Source organism: Podarcis vaucheri (genome assembly GCF_965113315.1).
Source record: "Podarcis vaucheri genome assembly, chromosome: 14".
NCBI classification, from domain to species: Eukaryota; Metazoa; Chordata; class Lepidosauria; order Squamata; family Lacertidae; genus Podarcis; species Podarcis vaucheri.
The window spans coordinates 48578707-48599220 of NC_138752.1; the positions used below are offsets into that span (position 1 = coordinate 48578707).

Consider the following 20514-nt stretch of genomic DNA (forward strand, 5'->3'; position numbering starts at 1 on the left):
CTTACCTGGATACAGGATCCGGCTTATCATTCCGGGCATGATTATGACAACCATGGGAAGCATTTTCAAATAGCTGGCTAGGATGGACCCGGCCTTGGCATGATTGAGGTTCTTTGCTGAGAGAGACCTCTGGACAATGACCTGGGAGAAAGAGAGAGAGAGAAAAGGATGTACCGTATTTTTCGCTCTATAGGACGCACCCGACCATAGGACGCACCTTGTTTTAGAGGGGGGAGAACAAGGAAAAAAATTCTCCCCCTCTCTGCTCAGCGCCCCTTCAGCGAAGCGGCAGGAGAAACAGAGCCCCTTCCATTTCTCCTCCTGCTTGGCTGAAGGGGTGCTGCGCAGCTCTCCCTCTCTGCTGAAGCCAGGAGAGTCTTGCTCTCCCGGCTTCAGCAAAAGGAACCCGAAGCCTGCGGAGCGCAGCGGGAACTCGTGCTGCGCTCTCTAGGCTTCAGCGAAAGCAACGCGTAGCCCCCGGAGCGCGGAGGGAGCGCTCCCTCTGCGCTTCGGAGGCTTCGCATTGCTATCGCTGAAGCCAAGGAGCCTGCATTCACTCCATAGGACGCACACACATTTCCCTTTAATTTTTGGAGGGGAAAAAGTGTGTCCTATAGAGCGACAAATACGGTACCTCACGGATTGGGAATCCTTTCCAGCATAAGGGCCACATTCCCTTCTCTGCAGCCTTCTGAGGGCCACTTGCCAGTGGCGCCCAAAGCAACACGTGTTGATTTTCCCTTTCAACAGCAAGCTAGGTTCTATACATTTTAAGATGGTGCACATCGACTGCAGTTACTATGAATTCTTCCATTAAAAAATCTATTACCAAATCAAGGAGGACACCTGCTTTAATCAAAAAGCTGTTTGATAAAAATCAACACATCTAGCCAATTGCACACTGCAGCCTTAATTCATTGTCATCAAAGCTGCAGATCTTGTATGCAAGTAGCTACCTACGGTCAATTCCCTTAATTCTTTTGCACAAAGGTGGCTGGCATTGTAGGCAAGAGAGACTTAACCATAGCATCCTATTATTTATTCAATAGGGCTGATTGTATGTTTTATAAAACCAATATAGGCAGGGCTAGATGACACTTGGCACGAAGCATTTTAAATTATGCTCTAGTACAATAAAAAAAAAAGCTAGAAAATTGATTTTTTTGAAATGTACCCAATGGAAGTTCGTATTTTCAGGAAGCTGAATCCTGCGGTTTTTGACAACTGATTCTAGGTTTTGGGGGGTTGGTTGGTTGTTTTTGCTGCGCTTCAATAGAATTGCAGGATGCACACAATCCTGAACAAAGATGGATGAGCTCTCCCAAGCTCATCTCGCATTAATTCAGAAAGGGCTGAAATCTTAGGAACCCCCAGACCATTGTTTACAAGCCAACGTCCAGAAAAAATGATTCAAATTTCAGCCTCTAAAATATTCCACTATTCAATGTGATGGAGCAACGTTGCTCTGTTTCATTGTGTACAGGGAGAATTTAAAAGGCTGCAAGGACAAAAATCAGTGGCGCTAGGTGAAGAGAACCGCTTCCACTGCCAGGTCCATTATCGGGCTTGAGCTTTGCAGCTGCTCTCCCAACAGCCGGCTGGAAGTTGGACGTTGTAGCCCAAAACATCGGGAGAACATCAAGTTGAGGAGAAGCAAGATAAGGGGAGAAACCAGAAATCCTTCTCTGGCTCAGATTCCGGCCCCAGAAAATAACTCTGGGGTTTGTTAAAGCTCATCTCTCCTTTGAGTCGGGCATGGACAAACTCGCAAAGTATTTTTCCTGAACCTGACTTGGGAGAACTTCAAATCCAGCGTCCCAAATCCTGCCAGGGTGCAAAGAGTTGCTTCTGATGCAACCAGGAGCTTGAGGTTGATTGGTTGGTTGGTTGTTGCTGTTTTCAACATTCTCTCCTTTGAACAGCGCCTCCACCCCAAATCCTTATCAAAATCTGCTTCAAGAGCAGGCCATCCGTGGAGAGGGAAGCTGTCGCTTGAGAAAGAAATATCCACATTTGCCCTAAAAATAAAAATTTGTGGTTATGATGCACCGAAGCCCAGTACTGAACTGTGTTCTAAAGCAATAAATCACCAATCAAATTGTGCCTCTGCTGTGAACTTGGGACCAGACTACATGTGATGGCAGCAAATTCCCTATGGGAAAAGGGGGTCACTTTTAATTAAATTGCCTCCCATCCTCCTTTGCCACCTGGAGCTCATTAGGGAATGGTTCAGTTCAGCTCTGATTCATCCATTTGTGTCCAGTCATCAGACCACCACAAAAAAATACAGTATTAAATAGAATGAAGTTAGTTCTTAACTTAGGTGAACTGCAACATAAACATTCTTAGAATGCCAACCATCCTTGGCAGATCACAACATGCTCCGTTAAAACGAAAAGATTGTTCCACTGTTATGAAATATTAAAATGAAATAAAACAAAACGATGCCAATCTGAATAAACCTCTGTGAAACCTAAGTGAAGATTGGCATAAAACAAGTGGAAGATTCTGAAATATCTTCCTGGCAAGATACAACATAATTTTCTCCTCTCCTTGCTTACTACAGACAGAAAATGCACGGCCTCCGCAGTTACATATTTATCTTGTCCATCCAGCAGATAAATTACAGGCTCGCGGTCAGGCCTCTCCCCACCTCTCCCTAAAATTTGCCCCAAAGTGTTGCTCTCTCAACACACTTCAATATATAATAATATGTACAAAGCCTTCAGCCCATTTCAAACCACAAGGACAGGTATGTCCAGAATACGGCATATTTCTTAACTTTCTTCCTAGGGTAGCTAAAGGCTGGTTCAGGTGCAAAAAACAATTGCCTGGTGATTAATATTAAGGGGGGGGATTTAAATTGCACGGTGAGTAAAGCCTGGGAGGGTTTGTTTTAATAGACAATGAGTGCATGCATCCTGCTTTGAAGGTGACGTGGGTGTCTGAGCATGCTGCTTACAAAAGCTTGTCTTGTCCATATTTTCCCACTTTGCTGTTGATGGGCAGGACTAAGCATGCTGGCGACCTTCTCAGGTTCATCAGAGAGCTGAGGGCTGCAGTCTTTTGGACCATTACAAGGGAAGAAGATCCACTAGGCATGGTGGGACTCCATTCCACATAGGGATGGAGGGAGAATTCAATTCCGTTGACAAACTACCCTAAGTTCGGGACACGGCTGGCGCTGTGGGTTAAACCACAGAGCCTAGGACTTGCCGATCAGAAGGTCGGTGGTTCAAATCCCCACAACGGGGTGAGCTCCCGTTGCTTGGTCCCTGCTCCTGCCAACCTAGCAGTTCAAAAGCACATAAAAAGTGCAAGTAGATAAATAGGTACCGCTCCGGCGGGAAGGTAAACAGCGTTTCTGTACGCTGCTCTGGTTCGCCAGAAGCAGCTTAGTCATGCTGGCCACATGACCCGGAAGCTGTACGCTGGCTCCCTCGGCCAATAAAGCGAGATGAGCGCCGCAACCCCAGAGTCGGCCACGACCGGACCTAATGGTCAGGGGTCCCTTTACCTTTACCCTAAGTTCACACTTTCTCCATCAATGCATGAACTGAAACTCAACCATCCTTCAAAATTTTCACTTCCATAAATTTTGCAGTCCGGTTTTTCCAGCCAAATAATGTATAAAATAATGCAAATGCCGGGTGAAAGTGTCCACCCAAATGCCTACGTTGTTGAAAACAACATACAGAAATGCATTTATAAGGAGGGGTTGCTTTGCAAACATGTGCGTATTATGAAAACATTGCAGACAAAAACATGCACGTTAGGAGAAAGCTGCAAATTCTTGTGAATTTTCAGGATAACTTTCTTTTTAAAAGCACAAACTGATATATGTAGGAATAACAGAGACGACAGGAGGTTGGATGCAGGTGAGCTGTGCAGAAGTAAGCTGGCAAGCATGCTCCAAGCAAGCTGCCGGCTAGCTCTGCCGAGGCTCCTTTTATTAGCAAAAGTCAACAATTGGAAACAGTAGCGAAACCACCCTGAACTTAACGTATTTCCATCTAAGCACATTTCCAGCATTAGCAAATGCACGTGTCAGCAGGTGTTTCTCTAAAATGTTCCCCCTGATACTTGATTATGTCTGCGTCCCTGGTCATGCTCCAGCCAAGCGTTATGTCTAGTAAACAAATCTGTGAGAGGACAAAAGATCAGGGGGGGGAACCCTATTTTCTAGCCAAGAAGGCAAAAGGTCAGGGAGAGCAGGCGCAACACTCCTTGACATACTGTTGCATGCCTGGTGCGAGGTTTGCCTTCGCAAAGTGGAGTATTACCTCCACAGATATAGATCCGTGGAGAGAGGATTGGAAGAATGAGGAACATGTATGAGAGAAGCCAAAATGGTCCGATTCTTCCATCCATACTTCCAAGTCAACATGCAAAGGATATGTACATAAGATGTAAGGAGAACTCTACTGGATTGGGCCAAAGGCCCATCTAGCCCAGTATCCTGTTCTCACAGTGGTCGACCAGATGCCTGTGGGAAGCCTGCAAGCAGGATCCAAGCCCAAGAGCCCTCACCCCTCCTGTGATTTCCAGCAACTGGGATTCAGAAGCTCAGAGCACAGCCATTGTGATTGGCAGCCATCAATAGCCTTAGGTAAAGGGACCCCTGACTGTTAGGTCCAGTCATGGACGACTCTGGGGTTGCAAGCGCTCATCTCGCTTTATTGGCCGAGGGAGCCGGCGTACAGCTTCCAGGTCATGTGGCCAGCATGACTAAGCCGCTTCTGGCGAACTAGAGCAGCGCACGGAAACGCCGTTTACCTTCCCGCCAGAGTGGTACCTATTTATCTGCTTGCACTGGCATGCTTTCAAACTGCTAGGTGGGCAGGAGCTGGGACCGAGCAACGGGAGCTCACCCCATCACGGGGATTCGAACCGCCAACCTTCCGATCAGCAAGCTTTACCTCCCATGAACTTGTCCATTCCTCTTTTAAACCCCGTGGGAGGGAGTTCCATAGTTTAACCATGCACTGTACGAAGAAGGTCATTCTTTTATCCGTCCTGAATCTTCCAACATTCATCTCAATCATTGAGCCCACCAGTGTTAGGAGAGAAGGGGTAAAACGTTTCTATACCCATTTTCTTCCTGACATGCAAAACAATTTATAAACCGTGCTCTCTGCTTACTTGCCTTTTCCCTAAATGAAAAAGTTGTCACGGGAAAATTGCACCAATCCCCTTGATCGTCTGTGCATGGGGGATGCGGGTGGCGCTATGGTCTAAACCACTGAGACTCTTGGGCTTGCCAATCGGAAGGTCGGCGGTTCGAATCCCCACAACAGGGTGAGCTCCCATTGCTCGGTCCCTGCTCCTGCCAACCTAGCAGTTCAAAAGCATGTCAAAGTGCAAGTAGATAAATAGGTACCGCTCCGGCAGGAAGATAAATGGTGTTTCCGTGTGCTGTTCTGGTTCGCCAGAAGCAGCTTAGTCATGCTGGCCACATGACCTGGAAGCTGTACGCCGGCTTCCTCAGCCAATAAAGCGAGATGAGCACCGCAACCCGAGAGTTGGTCATGACTGGACCTAATGGTCAGGGGTCCCTTTACCTTTGCCTTTATTCCTAGTCTCCTGTCCTAGAAATGAAATTCAGCCAGCGGTGCTGCCAGCTGGAATCACAGGAGCATAGAAAGCTAAGTTAGACCAGTGATCTGTCCCTTTCCACTAAGGCAGCCTTTCTCAACCTGTGAGTCCCCAGATGTTGTTGAACTACAACTCCCATCACCCCTAGCTAGCAAGGCCGGAACTCAGGGATGATGGGAGTTGTAGTCCAACAACATCTGGGGACCCACAGGTTGAGAACCGCTGCACTAAGTGCTCTTCCACACTTCCGTTTGTCCCAGATTTCTAAGCATGGGACCAAGAGGTTTTTTCTTTCATCCTGCCCCAGGAAAACCTGCCGTTTACCACTGAATCAGAACAAACTTCTATCAGGTTTGCTGTGGGAAAGCAGCGGTGCAAAAGAAAAACTTCTCACGCCCATGCCTAGAAACCAAGGTACAAAGGAAGTATGCCCTAATGCACATAGATTTTCCTGTGCCCTCTTTGGTTGGAGAACTGCATCACCAAATTGGGAGAAGCGACAATTGCAAAGGAGAGCTATATTTCACACTCTGGGGAGGGTTAATTTGGTAGGTTGCCATTAAATGCAAAAGGAATGAATTTCTCCCCTGCACTAGTCCAGAGCAATTAACATGGGCAGGCTCTGGACTTCTCTAAGGAACAAGCAAAGAGAGAATGCGAAGGTAAGACAAGTCCAGTTTGGGCCTTTTATTTGGAACAATAAAAATAGACTGACGAGGACAGGATCTCTCCTCTCCTCTGGTTCATCCCCATCTCTCATCTCGATTCCAGCTGGCTTCTCATCTTCGCAAACTATTTTTTGAATCCCTGATTCTTATCAGCATGTGAATTTCATTTCTGGCACAGGAGACCCTGCAGAATAACAGGGCAGAACTTTTCTTCCAATGAGATCTCAGTGGCAGCCTTAAAGCCCTGTGCAAGTTTACCCAGAAGTTAAACTCCCCTCACTCTCTTCCAGACAACTGCAGTTTTGAAAGCTGCAGGTGTCGTAAGTTAGGTTTTTTAACTGGATTTAGCTTTGCTGCATTTGTTGCTTGGTGCACCCCACTTGGAGACAATTGCGATGAAGTGGTATATAGATTTTAGTGTGCTGAATAATAACAGCAAAACACCAGGAAGGCTGACTCCCAACATCAAAAAAGGACATCAAAAAAGCAGCAGCAGCAGCAGGAGGGAGGCAATGTTCAAATGCAGGTGAAAATTCAGCTTTTGCAAGCTGAAGGGGGGGGAAATAGGGATGCTCCAGCAGACTCATCATCTTCAAAGCAGAACGTAACTATTCATTATCTATTAAAGTCAGCCCGCCCAGGCCTTATTCACAGGACTGTTGTGCTATTGTTCCCATTGCACAGAAGAGGAAAACTAAGTCTTCCGCTTTCCTTTGCTTGCATCCGATAAGCGGGGGAAATGCAGAATGACTTTTGATGGCACTCCTGTGACTCAACGGAAGTGCATGATTCACCTTGGTTTGGTGCAAGATCAGGCAACAGCCAGCCCTGCCTTCGCCTTTTTCCTGGCAATGAAGCGTATCTCAGATGATTCACAGCTGAGGATGTATTTGTCTCATGCAGGGTTGTTTCCGTACTGCTGCAGTTTGCCTTTTGCCAAAAAACTATGTTATTGACCTCACTGCCTGCTGTGTTGAAATTATGTGGCTTACGTAATTTATGCAATGACATAAGTTACCTTGTCATTACGATATTCCACCCCATTCGTTTCAATGCAAAGGAGATGCAAAGCAAGGACAGTGGGAGGGGAACATAATCAATTATATTTCATTGGTGGACTGACAGCAACAGCAGGAAATAACCATTGTGTTCATTGGATTGATGTTCATTCTGAACATGGGAGATTCTGCTGCTTTTTTCAGTAGAATTCTCCAGTATCTTTATTTGTTGCATGCCGTGTTGGCTGAGAGAGAGTGTGAGTGAAATGGGAATCTTTGCAGCCATTGATAAGTCCCAATGTTAAAGAAATGAGGGGCACCCACTAATTTCAAAATGCACTTTTGCTAATCTATGATGCTGCCAAATTTGGAACAAAGGTGCACCGTTCTGACTGTCTCAAAGAGGGGGGAAAGGACATTGTAGTTCTTGGAAATGATGATAATAATATTTTATTTCTTGTACTCTGCCCATCTGACTGGGTTGTCCCAGCCAGTCTGGGCAGCTTCCAACAGAATTCAGTCATCCCTCGGGTTACAGATGCTTCAGGTTGTGTTTTTTCGGGTTACGGACCTGCCGAAACCCGGAATTACCGGAACGGGTTACTTCCGGGTTTCGGCAGTCGCGCATGCACAGAAGCACCAAATTGCAACCGTGCATGCGCAGACGCGCCGCTGCGGGTTGCAAACATGCATCCTGCACGGATCACGTTCGCAACCCGAGTGTCCACTGTATAAAAGAACACAACAAAACATCAAACATCAAAAGCTTCCTGATACCGGGCTGCCTTCAGATGTCTCCTAAAGATTGTAGAGTTACTTATCTCCTTGAAATCTGATAGGAGGGCGTTCCACAGGACGGGTGCCACTACCGAGAAGGCCCTCTTGCCTGGTTCCCTGATGCTTCACTTCTCACAATGAAGAAGCCACCAAAAGGCCCTCAGAGCTAAATTTCCGTGTCTGGGCTGAATGATGAGGGTCAGGGACGCCAACATTGGCCCCAGATTATGGATGCCCAATGGCACCCACAATGTAACGTGATGTCATGTAACATCGCATGCATCGCAACATCGCCTGGGAGGCTTCCCATACGACTTCTGAGGTCACATGAGAGGCCCATGCAACTTCCAGTTTCTTCCGAGGCCTCAACTCTTGTTTCAAAATGTGGCTGGAAATGACCGTGAGAAATCACTTGTGGGATGCTTGAGTCCTGTAGTGTGAAATTGACGATGGGCTCCAGGAGGGCCGGATCTAGGTTTGATGAGGCCCTAAGCTACTGAAGGTAATGGGGCCCTTTATATGTCCAGCTGTCCTTTGTCAGGGACACGGGTGGAGCTGTGGCCTAAACCACAGAGTCTAGGGCTTGCCGATCGGAAGGTCGGCTGTTCGAATCCCCGCGATGCACGGGGTGAGCTCCCATTGTTCAATCCCAGCTCCTGCGAACCTAGCAGTTCAAAAGCACGTCACGTGCAAGTAGATAAATAGGTACCACTCTGGCGGGAAGGTAAACGACATTTCCATGTGCTGCTCTGGTTCACCAGAAGCGGCTTAGTCATGCTGGCAACATGACCTGGAAAAATTGTCTGTGGACAAATGCCGGCTCCCTCGGCCTATAGAGCGAGATGAGGGCACAACCCCAGAGTCGTCTGCGACTAGACCTCATGGTCAGGGGTACCTTTACCTTTTTATGCAGTACTCCAACTAGAAATGTACACAGATACATACATACATATAAGAAAGTGCACACTGAAATGCAAATGTTGGTGAAATTAGCATGCTAAAACGCATCATATCAGGGGAAATTACTTTTAAAAATGTAAACAGAAAAACTGCATACAAAAAAAGTGCATATTTGGAGAAAGTACAAATTTTCTCACTTCAGAGAAGCCGCACTCTGTTGCCAAGGTTTGATTGGCTTTACAGACTGTGGTTTGTTGGAGAGAAACAAACGATAGTATTCCCTTCAGACATAATGCTAAGCCAGGGCTGAGGAACTTCATATCGGGCCACATTCCCTCATGGGGAAATTTCCAGGGGCCTGTTGCAAAAGTGGGTGGAGCAACATATGCAACTCTTGGCTTTGCAAAGTAGGTTGCTTTCCAGCTGTGCAAAAGTCAAAGCTTTCTACATTCTCACACATTGCATCTCTCCATGCTCCATTCAGGCAAGCAGACGGCGTTATTACACTTCATGGACATGTCCCAACTGTGGGAATGTTCAGGGAGGCAGGAGAGGGTATATTGCTTAATGATATCCTTCCTAACCTGTGTTAGCAAGTTCTATATCTTAGCAGAGTTTAAACATTCCCCTTTAAACGCACAGCTGTTTGCTTGTTGCAGGCTAGTTTTAGCCTCTAAATATAGGATTCATGGTAAGATCCCTTCTTAGAATCATAGAGTTGGAAGAGACCACAAGGGCCATCGAGTCCAACCCCCTGCCAAGCAGGAAACACCATCAGAGCACTCCTGACATATGGTTGTCAAGCCTCTGCTTAAAGACCTCCAAAGTAGGAGACTCCACCACACTCCTTGGCAGCAAATTCCACTGTCGAACAGCTCTTACTGTCAGGAAGTTCTTCCTAATGGTTAGGTGGAATCTTCTTTCTTGTAGTTTGGATCCATTGCTCCGTGTCCGCTTCTCTGGAGCAGCAGAAAACAACCTTTCTCCCTCCTCTATGTGACATCCTTTTATATATTTGAACATGGCTATCATATCACCCCTTAACCTCCTCTTCTCCAGGCTAAACATGCCCAGCTCCCTTAGCCGTTCCTCATAAGTTCCTCTTGTCTCTCTTGAAAAGAATAAACACGGCAATCTTATTAAAGTGAATATAAAAGTAGTTTACTCACATTCATTCAGTTCACAGTTAGACAGTTTGATGGTGTTTCCTGCTTGGCAGGGGGTTGGACTCGATGGCCCTTGTGGTCTCTTCCAATTCTATGATTCTATGATTCTATGAGATCCCAGAAGGAGACTTAGGTTACAAAAGTATATATACATGTGGAACTATCCCATAAGGGAGTTAGTACCTAAGTGACTCCTGCTCACACATAGAGAAAAACAAAATGGAGGAGAGAGAGGAGCAAAAGAAGATTGTGTGCTCCTCTTCCCCAGATTAGGCCACACACACACTGGCCACATGCAGAGGAAGTTTGTCCCAGCTCAGGAGGAAACAGGAAATTTTCTCCTGGCTGGTACAAAGCATCTCCTAGCATGTCCATTCTAAGAATGTTGTACTTGACTGCTATGTATCTGAAGAAGTGTGCATGCACACGAAAGCTTATACCCAGAACAAACTTAGTTGGTCTCCAAGGTGCTGCTGGACAATTGGGGTTTTTAAAATTATTATTTCAACTGCGTCAGACTAACATGGCTACCGACCTGAATCTTGACTGCTATGTGTTTCACATCCCACACCAGCCAGGCAAAAAACACTCAAGGAGGGTTTGGCCAAGGGAGGGTCCCAAACAGAGGGCAATATACAGAAATCTGGAAAGCTGCATTTGGTGCAATAGCCTGAGGTTCCCCACCTGTGGGCTAAGCCGAGAATCGTGGTGAGGAAGAGCAAGAATGGCCCAGATCGGTGCATTCGCAGAAACCCATTAATTAGGCTTTGCTGTGCTGTGTCAACAAGGCCTGATATAAGAAAGCTTCTTAGCAATATCCCAGCCTCTCCAGGTCATCTGTCATGGATCCTGTTTGCTCATCAGGTGTGGCACCCTAATAAGTCTGTGTCGCTGTCTAAATATTTGCAATTTTGCCTGGTTGTTTCAACATGTTGAAAAGTCTCTCTGGCTCAAAGGTTTTGGCAGCCAGCAAGACTCCTTGATCCAGGACAAAGTGCGGCAGTACCTGGTTACAGAATCATAGAATTGTATCGTTGGAAGGAACCCTGGGGGTCATTAGTCCATCCCGCAGCAATGCAGGAATCTAAGTTAAATGACAGATGACCACCCAGGGTTAACTATTTTCATTTCCTTTTATTTATATGCAAAAATTTCTGAACCACCAGCAATAAGAAAAAGATATCATGGTGCTAAACATGTTATCACCCATAGTCCTGGCTATAAAATAACTACAGTGATGGATTATGGTGGTTATCAATATTATTAATACAAAGGGCTTGTAGCATATTTGGCATATTTCACCTGCTTTATTTGAGCCATCCTTACAAGATGTAAGGTAGGATATGATTATTCACCCCCATGAAGTAGGGGAAAGAGGCAAGGAGAATAGAGGACTGCCAGCTACTCAGAAGAGAGGATCCTGGTGTGCTTGTAATATGTTAAGAGTTTCTACAGTGCTTTGAAAACATATCGTTGTGACTTACAAGCTGTCTTGCTAGGATTTATGTCCTGAAAGATGTGACGTACCGTATTTTTCTGTGTATAAGATGTTCCCCATGTATAAGACGAGCCTTACTTTTTTGAACCCCAAATTAAGAAATCAATATTCCTTGAGTTGTTGGCCACCCAAAGTTGTTGAGCTCTGCCCGCTCGTCGCCAATCAGTCGCCCAAGACAACCCCAAATTTTTGCCTGAACCTTTTTAGCAAAAAAACCATTGTCTTATACACGGGAAAGTATGGTCAATAACTGTAATAAACAAAGCAAACTGAAAGTGAGCTGCCGGTTTGCAGCAGAGATGAGAATCAAACTGGGGACCAAGCAATTCTTAGCTCAGATTCTTAGCTTCTATAACAGGCACAGGCAAACTCGGCCCTCCAGATGTTTTGGGACTACAGCTCCCATCATCCCTAGCTAACAGGACCAGTGGTCAGGGATGATGAGGATTGTAGTCTCAAAACATCTGGAGGGCCGAGCTTGCCTATGCCTGTTCTATAACATGGGCCGTACTGCAGCTCTCATCATCCTTGAGTATTGATCATGGTGGCTGAGTGGGGTGGTGGGGGGGAGGTCGGGAGTCCAAAACATCTGGAAGGGCACCATGTTGACAGTCCCAGCTCTGTATCTCCATCAGCCTTCCCTGGTACCTGGGGCCCTCCACATCTTGCTATGATGACACCCATTAGACCTGACTGTTGGCCATGCAGGATGGGGCTGGAGGAAGTTTTCCAAATTCCACATTTACAGCACGGTGGGATCACTTTAGGCTTCCCCCAAAGAATCCTGGGAGCTGTGGTTTGTTAAGGGGGCTGAGAGTCGTTAGGAAGACCCCTCTCAAAACTGCAATTGTCAGAGTTCCTTGTGAAGAGAGACTGGTGATGGTTAAACCGCTTTGGGAAGCGTTTGGCATTCAACCTTTGGTCCCCATTCTGTAGTGTATCTAAGCAGACAGAACTGAAGTCGGGATGGAGGGATCCGACCATTTTGATTTCTCTCCGTTTCTCATTCTTCCCATCTTAAATTCAGTTCTCTGCATTTCTGCCACAATTTGCAGGTTTTCTTTGTTTCAAATCCTTGCGAAAAGTCTTCGGCTTTTTCGTGCAGACTTCTCCCAATAAACCCACTTTTGTGTGCAGTTTTCGACTAATGTATACCTTTTTGCAAGCAAATTCTCCTAACACGGGGCTTTTTTGCGTGTACTTTTCACTAATATACTCCTGCACATTTTTAACTAACCCATGCATTTTTGGAAACGTCGGTTGGCTGAAGGCTTGGCGTATTTCAGTTATCATGTAGGGCTCATCCAACACTTCCACTTGTCCCATTTCTAGGAAGCAGGGGTCCGATGAGTTTCCCCCTTGCCCTGCTGAATTGCCCCTTTAATGCTAAATTGGAGCAAACGTCAATCTGGAGATAACCTGAATTGCCACTTGCTCAAATTGTGCACCAAAGAGCTGGAGAAAATAGCTGCGGGTCACAAGGAAGTTTGGATAAGCCCATAGTTTCAGAAACAGAATCAAATTTCTCCCTCATTCCTAACATTGAAATGTTTGCTTGTTTGTTTCATATACTGCCCTTCACCTGAGGATCACAGAGTAGTTTACAGAAATACATTTAAATACATTCTCTCTTTGTTTTGCCTGTCGCCTCCCCTTGCTTGCATTATGGACAGTAAGTTCATTGGGGCAGGAACTTGTCCTGTTTTTGAAGCTGTCGTGACATCACTGCCATGACATGACTGACGACATCATTGGCCGTGGCTGCTGCAAGTTGTGGACTAAAACATCTGGAGAGGTTTTGGGTTCCTACACACACTTGCACACCCCTCTGTATCCTCTATCCGGGCAAACAAGAGGCAGAGTCCAGGGATGCAGTCCAGCCACACAAAAACACTCTGGGAGAAATAAAAAAATTTCTTCCTGTAGCACCTTAAAGACCAACTAAGTTAGTTCTTGGTATAAGCTTTCGTGTGCATGCACACTTCTTCAGATATCTGAAGAAGTGTGCATGCACACGAAAGCTTATACCAAGAACTAACTTAGTTGGTCTTTAAGGTGCTACAGGAAGAAATTTTTTTATTTTGACTATGGCAGACCAACACGGCTACCCATCTGTAACTGGAACTCTGGGAGAGTACACCACAGGGTGTGTGGGGGCTTAGGGTGGAGTCCTGGGGACCAGAGAGAGAGGCCTGGAGGGGGACATTTAGCCCCTGAACCTGAGGTTCCCCTCCCCTTGATGTAAATAATACCAGATAACAACTTTCTCCCCCTTTTTGTGCTTCACAAACAGGGACCACAACTGCTCTGCTACGGGTCCAGGGTGCAAATGTCTGTGGGAAGAGGCAAAAGTGGTTCCCCGCATCAGAAAACCCCAGGAGATGGCAAATACCAGCAAGACGGAAGCCGGGCCAAAAAGCAACCCCCAGGCCCAGCCGGCCAGCCGTACTGGCAAAGCAAAGGTTTCGGCACCTCCAAGAACACACAAGCCGGCCGCTTCTCCCAAGGAAGGAGCAGCCCCTCACGAGCAATCTCCACCACAGAAGTCCAGAGGGCGGCGGAAGAAATAAGGACACCCTTTGGCATCCCGCTGTCCAAACTGTCGGAATCCAAGCACCTAAAGAACAAGGTGTCTCCGTGGTCCGATGCCAAGCGGAGGCAGCCAGGAGCAAGCAACCACAAAGAGCAATAGGACGGGAGATGGTCGCCCTGGGACGCTGAGAAAGAGCCCTGCCGGGGTCCGGGGAGGGACCCCCCACAAAAGTGGGGTTGCTTTGCAACAGTGCGCTCGCCCGGCGGGGAGAGGGGGGTTTACCTGGTCTGTGCACCAGTACCATGTGGCCACGACCGAGAGCCCAAAGGTCATTCCGGTCCAGGGCAAGTCTCCGGAGACAGGATCCCGGAAGAGGTGCATCGCATCGAGCCTGGGCACGTGGCAGGTTGTGTTGGGGATGATCTTAGACGGCACGGCCTTTAAGTAAGCTTCTTCCAGGTTCTGGTAGCCGCCGATCTCGCCGAATGCTTTGCAGGGGATAGAGGGGGTGGGGAGAAGCAATGATTTAAAATAGATATACCAAAACGGGAACAAAGGCTCACCTCTTCCTTCGCTTCCCACCGCGACTTTTAGCAATGCAAGGAAAAAACCCGCCTTGGGGATTTGGTAGGGGAACTCACAAGCACGATGGGTTTGCTGCGTTTCCTGAAATCTCTAGCTCCCTTCGGTGGAGCAGGGGCTGTGTTGCAGGCAGAAGCTTGCAGGTTTGGTCCCTGCCATTGCCGGTTAGACTGGCCGGAGCTAGAAGTAATTGATGGGAAAATCCTTGGCCTGAAGCCCTGGGGATTAGCCAGTGTAGGCAACACTCTAGCCTGGATGGATTTGGTATCAGGCATGGAGAGGGAAGCTTTTTGCCCCCAAGGGCCATGCATAGTACAGCTGTGTGTGTGTGTGTGTGTGTGTGTGTGTGTGTGTGTGTGCGCGCGCGCACACAGGCACCAACTCTAAGGGGCCCAGATCACTTCGCCCCCCCCCACAAAATATGGAGGGCCAGCTAGACCCCCAATGGTGAGAACAATCAGTTGTGGAGGAGGCCGATCGCAAAGCCAGGCGCAGCGTGGTTTCAGTGGCTATTGGCTTCTCCTGCTGCCATGGAAGGGAAGGGGGGAGCAGCCCCCAGCTGTGGCAGCAGCAGCAGGAGGAGACTGAGTGCCAGAGTAGAGCCTTCAGCCATTGAAGCCATGCTGCCATCATGTTCGGCTCCACCCCTGGCACGTCCTGGCATCCCACACGTCATGCATGCATCACCAGCCCTCCAATCTACTGCTCAAGTTGGCGCCTCTCGCTGCAAGCCTGTGGCTAGAGTCAATGGTGGGTGGGGCCATTCACACACACACACCCTCTGCACACTGGCCCTCGTCTTCATCAGAGTTGGCCGTCTCCTCCCATGCCATCCTCCCCATCACAACTGTGTCAGCCCACCCAGCGGTCGGGGAGCAATAATAATAACAATTTATTATTTATGCCCCGCCCATCTGGCTGGGTTTCCCCAGCCACTCTGGGCGGCTCCCAACAGAATATTAAAAACACGATAAAAACATCAAACATTAAAAACTTCCCTAAACAGGGCTGCCTTCAGATGCCTTCTAAAAGTCAGAGAGTTGTTTATTTCCTTGACATCTGACAGGAAGGGCGTTCCACAGGGCAGGCGCCACCACCGAGAAGGCCCTGTGCCTGCTTCCCTGTAACCTCACTTCTCACAGGGAGGGAACAGCCAGAAGGCCCTCGGCGCTGGACCTCAGTGTCTGGGCTGAACGATAGGGGTGGAGACGCTCCTTCAGGTATACTGGGCCGAGGCTGTTTAGGACTTTAAATGCTGCACTGGGGGGGTCTCTGAGGCCCACTGGGCACAGGCAGCCCACACGGCAATGCAAGGCAATTCCTAAACCATTTAAGCAGGAGATTCTGGGTTTATTTTGGGCAGAGAGGTACAGCCAATTAGGGTCAGAGACTAGGAGTCGGATTCCTCTTCAACCAGGTGATGGAGCTGAGGACTCTGAACCTAAAGAGGGCGGGCGTATGATTCTATATAGGGCCAGCCCCAGAAGTGCTGCCACCCACTTAACCTGTGGGATGTGTTCTGACTCAGAGGACTCTGCTGTAGGAGAAGACCTGGAAGACCTGAACCTTCCCTGCTCCGTCACAGTAGGACAGGCACCCCCAAACCCGACCCTCCAGATGTTTTGGGACTACAAGTCCCATCATCCCTGACCACTGGTTCTGTTAGCTAGGGATGATGGGAGTTGTAGTCCCAAAACTTCTGGAGGGCCGAGTTTGGGGGTGCCTGCAGTAGGAGATGGTTGGGAAAGGCTGTGTCCTTTTAAGTCAAGCAGGGTGTTGAATTAAAGTTGGTGAGAAGCCTCAGGCTACACCTGGTTCCATTATGGGCTGGGTTGCAACTTGTTCCTTGCTGGGCCAAATTCAGAGGCAAAACCTGCCTTGTGTCCTGCCTGAATTTTGTCCCACCTTGCCCTGTAACCAGCCAGGATCTCACCTTCTCCTACAGCCTCTTGGGCCTTGGCACAAGACAAGCGGTTAAACGTATTCTTCATATGTACAAGTTTTGAGATTCACACCTTTACAGTTAAAGGGATCACAGGTAGCAGGTGGTGGGAAAGAGACCCACTCGTCCCTGAGGCGGTGGAGAGCAACTGCAAGTCAGGCTATGCAGTCCTGGGCAAAGGGAATCAATTGCCCAAGTCAGCATTCTGCTTCGGATGTTGCCTGATCATCAGGGGAGGTTAGCAAAGGCTGAATCAGATTGCTCCCCCAAAAGTTGCAATAATGGTGATGAGGATTGAGTCACCCCGGGGTTTGCAATCCTTCCAGGGTGAGCCAACAGCTTCCCCAGACGAAAGCCCGCTTTTGCAAAGACACCGCGTCCTGAACCAAAACAAGCGCCCACAAATACCGCAGATTAAGACCGCTCTCTCGGGAAAGTTAATGATTTGAAGCAGTTTGCAAAAGGGGCAGGATTTGCAGCCTTTGTCTTGAGCGTCAACAGGAATTAGTGGCCGGGTTCTTTTCAAAGCCTCGTCATGGCAACCACGCAGCGAGCCACCCAACCAGGGCGTGGGCAGGATTACCACATGATCCGTCCCCCTTCAATGGTGGCTTTAGATATAAGCTCCAGAGTATCGGCTGATTTAGTGAGCTGCGGGGGCCAGTTCAAGGCGTCGGGGTGACTGGGGTCAGAAAGCCAAAATGGCGCCCACACCCATTAACTGACCTGGGACACAAGAAGTTTCTCTGCACAAGCTTTTCACTAAAACGATCATTACAAACAAAAACAACGGTGCACGTTGGTTTACTCAGAACCTTCTTAATTTATTCTGCTCAAACCCACTCGGATCACATCCACATACCACACGTTTCAAGCACGTTTAGACTCCTTTGGCAGTTGTGGATTTCCGCCCTGAAAAAATTCCAGGAACTGTAGTCTATCCCTCACTGAGGTACAGTTTCCAGCAGCCTACACAAACTGCAAGGGACGCGGGTGGCGCTGTGGGTTAAACCACAGAGCCTAGGACTTGCCAATCAGAAGGTCAGCAGTTCGAATCTCCGCAACGGGGTGAGCTCCTGTTGCTTGGTCCCTGCTCCTGCCAACCTAGCAGTTCAAAAGCACGTCAGAAGTACGTACCGCTCCGGCGGGAAGGTAAACAGCGTTTCCGTGCGCTGCTCTGGTTCGCCAGAAGTGGCTTAGTCATGCTGGCCACATGATCCAGAAGCTGTACGCCGGCTCCCTCGGCCAATAAAGCGAGATGAGCACCGCAACCCCAGAGTCGTCCACAACTGGACCTAATGTTCAGGTGTCCCTTTACCTTTTTACACAAACTGCAAGCAAACTACAGTTCCCATTATTCTTGGCGGGAGGGGGGGAGCTGTGTGCTTTACTTGTGTGGCATGGATTTGAATTCAGATAGTATATACTAAACATCATGAGGTTTTCTTTCTTGGGGGGGGGGGGTGGAGAGACAAAGCCATGCACCACAGTCCAGTTCTTCCTCTTTAGGGGTTTAGTGTGGAAACTCCCTGTTTCCTTTCTTTCTATATACAGGGCACCCACAGGACAGTGTCATCCATTTCCCCTTTGATTCTTCCCCCCCCCCGAAAGATAGAAGAGGAACTCTGTCTCCACAGGGGCAAATGACTTTAGCCCTTCTCTTTCCTTCCTTCCTTCCTTCCTTCCTTCCTTCCTTCCTTCCTTCCTTCCTTCCTTTCCCCTCATTTTTAACTTGGGCAGTGACGTATCGCGGTAGTGAACTTACAACTGCATTATTTGTGGTTGTATTGTGTGCATTTAGCATGAACTCTGGAAATGTATACATGATTCTGAACAAACTAAGCCAGAGGTATACACTCGAGTATACACATTCAGAGTTCATGCTAAATATATTACTTCTGGTAAATGAGCCACCATGAAACCAAAGGGGGCGCATTGAATCATAGAATCATAGAATCATAGAGTTGGAAGAGACCACAAGGGCCATCGAGTCCAACCCCCTGCCAAGCAGGAAACACCATCAGAGCACTCCTGACATATGGTTGTCAAGCCTCTGCTTAAAGACCTCCAAAGTAGGAGACTCCACCACACTCCTTGGCAGCAAATTCCACTGTCGAACAGCTCTTACTGTCAGGAAGTTCTTCCTAATGTTTAGGTGGAATCTTCTTTCTTGTAGTTTGGATCCATTGCTCCGTTTCCGCTTCTCTGGAGCAGCAGAAAACAACCTTTCTCCCTCCTCTATATGACATCCTTTTATATATTTGGTTGCCAGGTGTGAAATATCTTGGCGTTATTTTCAGATCTCCTACCCCAGTAACACACTAAACCACTCTGACTCCATAAGGGAAATAGAGAAGCTAAAGAACAACAGCCCTTGGGGAATCAGGACATTAGGGGCATATAAATGCAATGTCCTTTGCACCCATAAGGAACAGGAAATAGCCAAACTTCCTCCAAGGTTAAAGATGTGCTGCTGTTCTCAAGACTTCTTTTAAAAATCTAACTAGATACGCACTCCAGCACGACTGGTTCATGCGGTTGCCGCAGGAGTTTGCCTCATTGTACAGCCTCCAAAGAAATTGTTTACAAATGTAAAAAGGTAAAATAAAAATTATAATGTTCCAAAAATGGTGGAAAGTTGCATCTGTGTTCATTCTGTAAACTCTCACTCTTTCCCTGTCGATTTAGTGCTGTGCCGTAAATATATGAAGAGTCAGAAGACAAGTCCTTGCCCCAAGGAGATTACAATTTAGAAAACAGGCAATGGAGGAAGTGGGAGATGCATAACCCCTCAACCATCCTGATTTGAGCGGGGCCATCCCGGAACTACGGAAGCCATCCCGGCTTCTGATTGGATCCCGGAATGTCCTGTATTTTGGTGCACCACTCTGGTGCAAGTCAGAAGAGATCCTATGATCTTTCCTTGGGTGGGGGGGAGCAGAGTCAGACCACCACGGGCAGGCCTTACCTGTTACTGTCAGGATGGTGGCTCCAATGACCATGATGAGAGTCTGCAGAGCATCTGTATAGATGACTGCCGCCAGCCCACCTGCGGACAGTAGACCGGGGAGAACAGATCTGAATTGCAGAGCTGAGTTTTGATCAGCACAATTTGGGGTGCTTCAAGTTCCTCCCCATGTTTCTAACAGAGGGAGCCCTTTAGAACTTGGGGGGGCAAAATTTGGAGTCAGTTCACATTAGTGAAAATTTACCTAATTTGCAGTTCCCAAATCAACATGCATCCTGTCACACACACCCATCCCAAATTTGCACTGCACCGAAAAATAGGTGTCTGCAAAATGCATATATTAAGGAAATGTTTACATGAGTGTAACATGAAAAAAATGCATTCTGTCAGGGGAGATTGTGTGCAAAATATAATAATAATAATAATAATAATAATAATAATAATAATAATAATAATTTATTTATACCCCGCCCTTCCCAGTTCAGAAACCTGGGCTCAGAGTGGCTAACAGCAAATTTAAAACACTTAATTGATGCAACAAAAAACAGTATAAAATACAGTATAAAATGTGAATAACAATAAATTCAGATATATTCAGATAAATATTCAGATAAATCCACAATATGTGAATTATTAGGGAAAAACGGCATGCAAATCATTTTGACGCCGTTTGCACAAGGCTCTCCCCAAAAGACAAAGGGGGAGACCAGAAAAGAGATGGTGCCTTGGAAATAGGGGGGAACTGGAGAGCACATGACAGGGAGGGGAGACCTACAACCTTCCAGGTATTCATTTGCTTATTTGTTTTCAGATTTCTAATCCGCACATCCATTAAAAAAAAGCAAAGTGGAATATGACATATAAAAACCAACCAAGATATCCATAAA

General features: G+C 47.4%; 2 protein-coding genes across 4 annotated transcripts in view; one reads left to right on the forward strand and one right to left on the reverse strand.

Moving 5' to 3' along the window:
* Positions 1-14435, forward strand: part of FAM83G (family with sequence similarity 83 member G) — a 45666-nt gene extending 31231 nt beyond the window's left edge. For 2 of the 3 annotated variants that reach the window (XM_082199694.1, XM_082199693.1), the window contains one exon: positions 13896-14435. In XM_082199694.1, the coding sequence (XP_082055820.1) occupies positions 13896-14294 (399 nt within the window). In that variant the 3' untranslated portion in view covers positions 14295-14435. The remainder of the gene's footprint in view (positions 1-13895) is intronic. The other variant, XM_082199695.1, reaches the window with a different exon arrangement.
* SLC5A10 (solute carrier family 5 member 10) overlaps positions 1-20514 on the reverse strand; it is a 514359-nt gene that overhangs the window by 469195 nt on the left and 24650 nt on the right. The window contains exons 7-9 of the mRNA XM_082199751.1: positions 19628-19708; positions 14418-14623; positions 6-141 (exon numbers count right to left, since the gene is read on the reverse strand). Coding sequence (XP_082055877.1) covers positions 6-141; positions 14418-14623; positions 19628-19708 — 423 coding nt within the window. The remainder of the gene's footprint in view (positions 1-5; positions 142-14417; positions 14624-19627; positions 19709-20514) is intronic.